At 45.7% G+C, this 7,461-nt stretch overlaps 1 protein-coding gene across 1 annotated transcript; it reads right to left on the bottom strand.

Moving 5' to 3' along the window:
* Positions 1-2,852: 2,852 nt before the first annotated feature.
* On the bottom strand, positions 2,853-6,553 carry LOC123054632 (peroxisomal (S)-2-hydroxy-acid oxidase GLO3). Its single transcript, XM_044478436.1, has 12 exons — positions 6,322-6,553; positions 5,762-5,905; positions 4,917-5,041; positions 4,782-4,828; positions 4,609-4,686; positions 4,374-4,498; positions 4,186-4,252; positions 4,027-4,089; positions 3,854-3,923; positions 3,640-3,740; positions 3,404-3,508; positions 2,853-3,330 (listed from the first exon to the last, which is right to left on the bottom strand). Coding segments are annotated over exons 1-12 (1,110 nt in total). The 5' UTR covers positions 6,324-6,553; the 3' UTR covers positions 2,853-3,147.
* Between the last annotated feature and the right edge of the window lie 908 nt (positions 6,554-7,461).

Here is a 7,461-nt window from a genome sequence, read left to right as displayed (position 1 = left end):
CACAACAGCGAGGAGGCAAAAAAGCTAGAAGAACCGTCGGAGCGGTAGTACCGCTTGACCTCACGGTACTACCGCTAGGGGTAGCGGTACTACTGCTAAGGGTAGCGGTACTACTGCTTGCGAGCGGTACTAAAAAATTACATCCGTGCCTACCACCGCTGGACTTGTGACGAGTTTTTGGTCCCGAGCGGAAGTAGCCACGGAAATAGCCGCGGTAGTACTGCTCCAAGCGGTAGAACCGCTCCCAAGAGCGGTAGTAAAAAATTACATCCGCTCCTGTCCGCGGTAGTACCGCTGCAACCTTTTCAGAACACCAAAACTGACACAACTTCTGCAAACGGACTCCGAATTCGACGAAACCAAGTTTGTTGGAAAGATAGCGACAAGGGCTAACACAATCTTGATAGAAATACCAATAAGAAGCAAATGAGAAAAGTCCCAAAAGAAAATGGTGAGAACCCTTCCTCGAATAAGACCGGTAAAATCTCCAACATCGAAAACATCATAGAAGACGCATGCAAACTCCGTTTTCGATGAACTCAAGCTTGTCATCAAGATGACCATAAGCTCTAAGACTCACAAAGAGAACCAAACAAGAACCAAGAAACATTATGCAAGGATGCAATGGTTTGAGCTCTCGACGAACGATATGATCAAGCTACTCACTTGAGAGCCCCCCTTGATAGTACGGCTATCGATCCTATAACCCGGTCTCCCAACTACCACCATGAGACCGGTAAAATAGAAAACCTATCAAGGGCAAACCTTTGCCTTGCACATGGTCCACATGAGCTATATTATGACGATCTTGACTCCCTCAAGTTGGACCACCTTTCTTGATTGCGTTGGCTCGATGAAGACTAGATGATTACTCCCCCATAGTCCACTATGGGTGAGCCAATCTTCGGCACATCTTCACAAGTCCATTGTCACCACAATGGACGGCAAGCTTCAAGCACTTGATCTCTTCGTGATGCTCCACTTGAACTTGCACACGGCAATCTTGATGACGATCACCACTTGATGTCATCCTCTCCATGAGTTGAGTGATATCTTCCTCTTGATGCAAGCCCATGAACACGTACCTAACCCCACATAGAACTCTCACATAGACCATGGGTTAGTACACAAAGCACAATGGACAATGCTTACCATACCATGGGATCACTTGATCCCTCTCGGTACATCTTCTACGCTTTGTGAGTTGATCAACTTGATTCACTCTTGACTTAGTCTTGATCAACCTAGAATCTTTCCAACTCTCTTCTTTGGATGATGTCTTGAAGGTAAACATGAATGATCACACAATCTTCTTCTTCAAGACATGCTTGCAATAAGCTCAACTCTCACATGACCAATCTTTGGATAATTTCTTAATAGCACCTTGGTCAACACAAACTCTCCTTGAAACCAACACATGTACTCCAAGAAAATCCTATGGACAAAACCTTCAAATATAACTCAAGGCAACCATTAGTCCATAGAGATTGTCGTCAATTACCAAAACCAAACATGGGGCACCACATGTTCTTTCACATGCGATTTTTTATTTGCTTATCTGATTTATTCTTAATGTTGAGGGCTTCAAGCTACCATGGTACAAATGTTGTTCAGTTTTGGGGTCTGTAGATAGTGAATGCTTTAATATGTTGTTATTTTCTATTTTCAGGCCCTATGAGTCTTTAGATAATGCATACTTTAATATGTTGTTATTAACGTAAAAAAATGTTGTTATTAACATATCATTTTTATCTGAGAGGCAAGTGCACAATGAGAAAAGAGACAAGCAAAGCTATATTTCCTTTCAGTTTTGTTCATCTTTTTAGTCACACATGCCCCTGAGAATTTCTTGATAGTTCCTGTCTATCACATGTTGGATCAGAATTGAAGATATGACATTGGCTTGCAAATTAACTATGAGTAAAACAAATTTTGTTTGAAAATATATTTATTTTTCAGGGTAATTAGAAAACACGTGTGATAAATTTTTCTCCCGTTGCAACGCACGGGCATTTTTTGCTAGTAAAACCAAAGAGTATATTATTCCTTCTTGTATGTCATTGACTATACCAAACATGTTTAGCAATATTAGGAGAAGAGAATGAGATTTTAAAGGTGAGAGTTTGTTAGAAGACTAGGCTTGAAAAGTTGAATAACTAAGTCAGGCCGGGTCGTTCTTGTCTCACTAAGCGGGCTCGAGCCTTGTTTGCAACCCAAAAGGTAATTCGACTGGGGCTTAGGCTCGGACTTCTATTTTTTAGATTCTTATGTCAGGCTTTCACAAGTAAGCACTTAAAATGCAATGTTTGGGCCTTCGCGCTTGATTTTGGGTTGGCTCACTCCGGCGTCGCCCAAATCCACCCGCACCATCTGTCGGCACTCTCGCCCGCAGCACAGCCACGTCGGTGCGCATCGCCCCCAACTCTCGCCAAATGGCCGGATCTAGCTGCCGGGGTTCGGCACGGTCGATTTTATGCGCACGCCTCGCCTCCTCCCGATTCTTCACTGACCTGCTGTCGCTGCCGCTGAAGAAGTACCACGACGTGCGGCAGCAGCAGGAGGGGCCGAAAGTGATCGATCTTTTGTGCAGTGACTTCAGCCCGGGCACCGTGGACTGGGAGAAAATCCTGGCCGAAAAAGACTCCGACGCCGACACCCATTTTAAGTTTGAATTGAGGAAGAAGATTAGTTTTTAAACAAAAAATATTTCTTTCAAATCGACTAGTTTTAATCTGTGTTATGCAATGTAGTTTGAATTGAATTGTGATATATGTTTAAATTTATGTGAGAAGAGCTAAATTTAAGAGTTCGGCTAGGAACCACATTTTTTTAACTCAATTTGAGCAGTCATATAGAGGGCTCAATCATAAGGCTTCTGCTAGACATGCTTTCAGAATGACAACAATACGAAACCCGACAGAGAGGGCGTAGTCGCCAAAATCAGAACGTGATAAACAGCATTTCGCGGGCAGACTACACGACGACAACGCATGCGCCCTTCTCCACACTTTATTTCTACGAATTTATTGCCCGATACATCGATCGATCAAACGGAGGCACAAGAACGAGCGGCATCTCAAATCGACCAGCGCGCGCCCGCGCGCACAAGCACGTACTGCTGAGGGCGGATGCGGCGCGCCTCCCCATCTAGAGGCGTGCGCGGCGGATCCTGTCGCCGTCTGTGACGACGTGGGCGCGGGTGATGTCCCGGAGCGACGGGCACCCGCTGAGCGCCATGGCCAGCTCCAGCTCGTCCCGCAGCATCTGCAGCACCTTCCGCACCCCCGCCTCGCCGTCCACCGCCAGCGAGTACAGCACCGGCCTCCCGATCTGCCACGCCAAACCGAGCGTCAACATCGCCGGCCAAGAAAGAAACACGCAGGTCGAGTGTGTCTGTACTTACAAATACTCCCGCGGCTCCCAGTGCCAGCGCCTTGAACACGTCGGTGCCGCGCCGGACGCCGCCGTCGAGGAACACCGGCAGCCGCCCCTTCGCCTCTCTGACCACCTGAATTTGTTTGCACACACTTTTGGTCAATATGCATGCATGAAGAATTTTTTTCACTGAAGCTTCCTGAACTTTATCTGCAATTTGTCATAGAAGTACAGGTGCGGCTTGCTACTGGTTGGCACGCATACCTCTTCCAGGCAGCTGATGGTTGCAGGGACGTAGTCCAGCTGCCGAGCGCCATGGTTGGACACGATGATGCCGGCCGCGCCGTATTCGATGGCAATCCTAGCTGCATTTTGCACAAGTTTCTTCATGTGACTGACAGGCCGCCATAGCAAAAAGAGATGCAGCATTTTGGGAACGGAGGCGTGTATCTCAGATTCAGAAGCTGAAAAAACTCACTGTCTTCTGCAGTCATGACCCCTTTCACCAAGATCGGTAACGAGGTAATTGTCTGCAGCCACCTGACGTCCTGCATTTGTGCATCATCAGTGTTCATTATTCCATTCAGGGCGAAGTGCTAATGATAACTTCCAACAACATTTAAAAATAAATAATAAAGGGGGAAAAAGTACCTCCCAACAAAGAGATTGGTCGACCTGGCTAGCAACATAGGAAGCCAACCCAGAATCATCTGTCTGGCAAGCCACAAAGGACATGGTAAGATGTCTGATAATAGCATTCTACTTAGGCAATTCCTGCGATACGATTGGCTTGGATGTCAGGCAATTAACCTTGTCCATCTTGCCGAGGTCCAGCGCCGCAAAGTTCTCCAGCACCAGATGTGGAGGCAAGTTGAACCTGTCAAAAGTTATCATAAATTCGGATTTCAGAGTGCAGATTGTGCAGTTCCTAGTAAAATGGAATAGACCATTTATTCAGTCAATTGGCATGATAATGTGCACATCTGTTGGATTTGGACCTGTTCTTGATATCAGCTTCCCTGCGGCCGAGCCTCGGAGTGTCGACGGTGAGGGCGATCGCCTTGAACCCGGCCATTTCAGCCCTTTTCACGAGTTGCCGAACTATATTCCTGTCCTTGTAAACCTGATGCAGCCAATGGTCCACGCCTTGGTCAATTGGTCAGGTTAAAGAACAGGAAAGAATTTCCATATGTTATTAGTCTCTTAGCTTATTTAGCTGAAGATGACACCTACATAAAGCTGGAAGAAACGTATCCCGGGTCCTACTGAGTTAACCCTTTCCACACTAGAAGTAGCCCATGAAGACAATGTCTGAAAAAAGCATAAACCATAGTATAAAACATCAGCACAATGAATATTGGGAAAGATCAAAGATGCTACTACAAGAGTCAAGTGATCTTCCAAACCATTATGGTCCCTGCAGATGCTGCTGCTCTTGCAGTAGCAAGCTCTCCTGCATATATGGCAGATAAACTTCTCCATGAGAACATTGTTCTGGAAAAGAAAAAGGAGACGGGGATTGCAAATTTGGTTGAATTAACCTTCAGGGTGAGCCATTTTCTGCATGGCCGTGGGAGCGATCATGATCGGCATGGAGACGTCGAAGCCCAAGATGTTTGTGGCCATGTTGATATGGGACACATCGATCAGTACGCGTGGTCGGAACCTGAAAACAAAATGAAATCATTAGTGTGCAATGAGATAGATGCTTATGATCCTTAGGGCATCTTTGGTCCATGCCCAAAAATTCTCCTAGTCCCAAAAGGTAGAAGTTTGAATTTTGATGAGCTATTTTCAACAGGGATACTTCTGCCCATGCATGTATGTATGTATGATGATGTCATTTATCCTCTCTGAGAGTTCCTGACGAACTTGTCATCTACTTTGACCATCCGAACCACATATGACAACAAGACTCGTCTGATCCCTTGTCCTCTACTCAATGTCATGAGATCCAATGTCATTTGTCCAGGTCTGCTACCATCTACTTATATACTAATCAAAAGGCAAGCCAATCCACTTACGCCCAGTCTGTCAGGACTAAACCTGTACTCCTAACAGTGGGGTTGTAAATTTTTCCACAAGGGTTCATCTGGGCCTTATCCTACGCCATCTCCAAATATTTTAAAATGCAAAAGTTTTCAATTGACATGACAGTTGCCATTATTATACTACATAGTTTCTTTTATGTCATCCTTGCAAAAAATAATGTTCAAACTCTTTCTACCGCCTTACTTTTTCCTGAATTATTAGTTGCTGACGGTAATAAAAACAAGCAGAGTTCATCTAGCAGCATACCACCAAATAGACACAGCTCAGAAGTTGAAAATACAATAAATAGATACGGCTAAAAGCATGAGACCTGCTACTTTGGAGGATAGCTTACAGGATTCTGGAGAAGGCCTCCCTGTTCTCGTTGAGCGTCCACTGATCCTCTGCGCCGGAGGCGTAGTAGTCGTACACCATCTTGGGCAGCTTCTCCTTGGCGAGCCTCTCGTACTCGGACACATTCGTGATCATCTCCATTCCCCTGATCGAACAAATTAGTTCTCAGTTCAGTCTATCTATGTCTCTATGAACACAGCGAGCAGTCAAGCAGATCCTCTGCTCTTATCTCTAAGACAGTACACCATAGATAAACTGAAGACCGCTCTCGCCCAGATAATTTGACAGAGATGAATCAACAAAGACAAGAACATTATGGAGAAATGAGGAGGCCGATCTATCCGCGGAGGAGTTGATTAGCTGCAGGAATCTATCCACGAATTCCTGATTCGGTATCAGTAGTTCCGGATGTAACTTTCGAATCAGTGCTGAAAAATCGAAAGGAAACGATCCGACGGACGGTCGAGAAAGAAGCGCAAAATCACCCCGAGAGATCACAAAAAGAGGAACGAGGTAGCGCGATCCAAAGGAAATGAGAGGAAAAGAACCAGGAGAACTCACATGTCGCGAAGAGGGAGGAGCGATGGACGGAGGCTCGTCCGTGTCCTGGAGCGGAAGCGGAACAGGGAGGGAGGTCCCGTGGTGTCACCGGGGTGTGGTATTTAAAGGCTTTTTTTCAGCCGATGAATGTGGTTTGGTGAGACTGGTGTCACTGTTCTGAACTCCTTCTGATGAGGCAGCCCACTTGTGTGCACGTGGGCATATGCCATGTATAGCTCAGAGGCATGTTCGTGTGGTCTTGGAAAAAGAAAGAGGCATGTTTGAAATGAGTGCGAGTGTTTACAAATCAATAATGAAAGGAAGATAATGATGGTATAGTTTGTGTCAATGTACCTATTATGTACTTAAAGCAGATTCTAGCATCAAAGGTAATCAGCTTTTGTATTAGTTTTTGCCGGCATCAAGTGTTTTTTTGCTGATTGAGATGATGGAATAGGATACTAGTATCAGTCTAGTAACAGCATTTCTAACCGGTCGCTTATCCGGCGTTAGAGGAGTAAAATGTTGGTTTTACTCCTTTAACACACACCTAACCAATCCGTAATCCGTCATAGAGGAGGAAAAATTATCCTTCGGCGTCTCTCCTTTACCTAAATATACCGGCCGCTACGGCTCCGAGTAAAAACCGCGCCTCTCCCTCACATCGCCCCCCACCACTGCATCTTCACCAGTGCGCCTCCCGGCGACCGCCCGCCGGTCCCGCTGCTACTTCTTCCCCGTCGCCATAGCCAATTCGTCATTCGCACACGACTCACCTTGCTTGCACACCACTACTACCAAGCACCTCTCCACTGAAGATAAATCAATCTACTTGCCCAAATAAGATGGATTACTCTCAATGAATAATCTGATCATACAATTCATCGGATCCCAACAAACACCGCAAAGATTACATCGAATAGGTCTCCGAAGAGATCATTGTATTGACAAACGAGAGAGAGAGAGAGAGAGAGAGAGAGAGAGAGAGAGAGAGAGAGAGAGATCTAGCTAATGCTATGGACCCATAGGTCATGCGGGAACTACTCACACGTCATCATGGGGGCATCAAGGTTGATGAAGATGGCCTCTATGATGGATTCACCCTCTAGCAGAGTATTAGAAAAGGCCTTCAGATGGGATCGTGGAAGAACAGAGACTTGC

This window comes from Triticum aestivum, chromosome 2D (genome assembly GCF_018294505.1).
Source record: "Triticum aestivum cultivar Chinese Spring chromosome 2D, IWGSC CS RefSeq v2.1, whole genome shotgun sequence".
In the NCBI taxonomy this organism is placed as follows: domain Eukaryota; kingdom Viridiplantae; phylum Streptophyta; class Magnoliopsida; order Poales; family Poaceae; genus Triticum; species Triticum aestivum.
This window is presented reverse-complemented; position numbering and strand designations above follow the sequence as displayed.

Excerpts from the sequence above, each read along its gene's own strand:
- LOC123054632 (XM_044478436.1), bottom strand. Across the intron at positions 4,090-4,185 it reads ACCTCGGCAAGATGGACAAG|ACAGATGATTCTGGGTTGGC; the intron begins GTTAATTGCCTG and ends GTGGCTTGCCAG. Across the intron at positions 3,924-4,026 it reads ACCAATCTCTTTGTTGGGAG|GACGTCAGGTGGCTGCAGAC; the intron begins GTACTTTTTCCC and ends GCACAAATGCAG.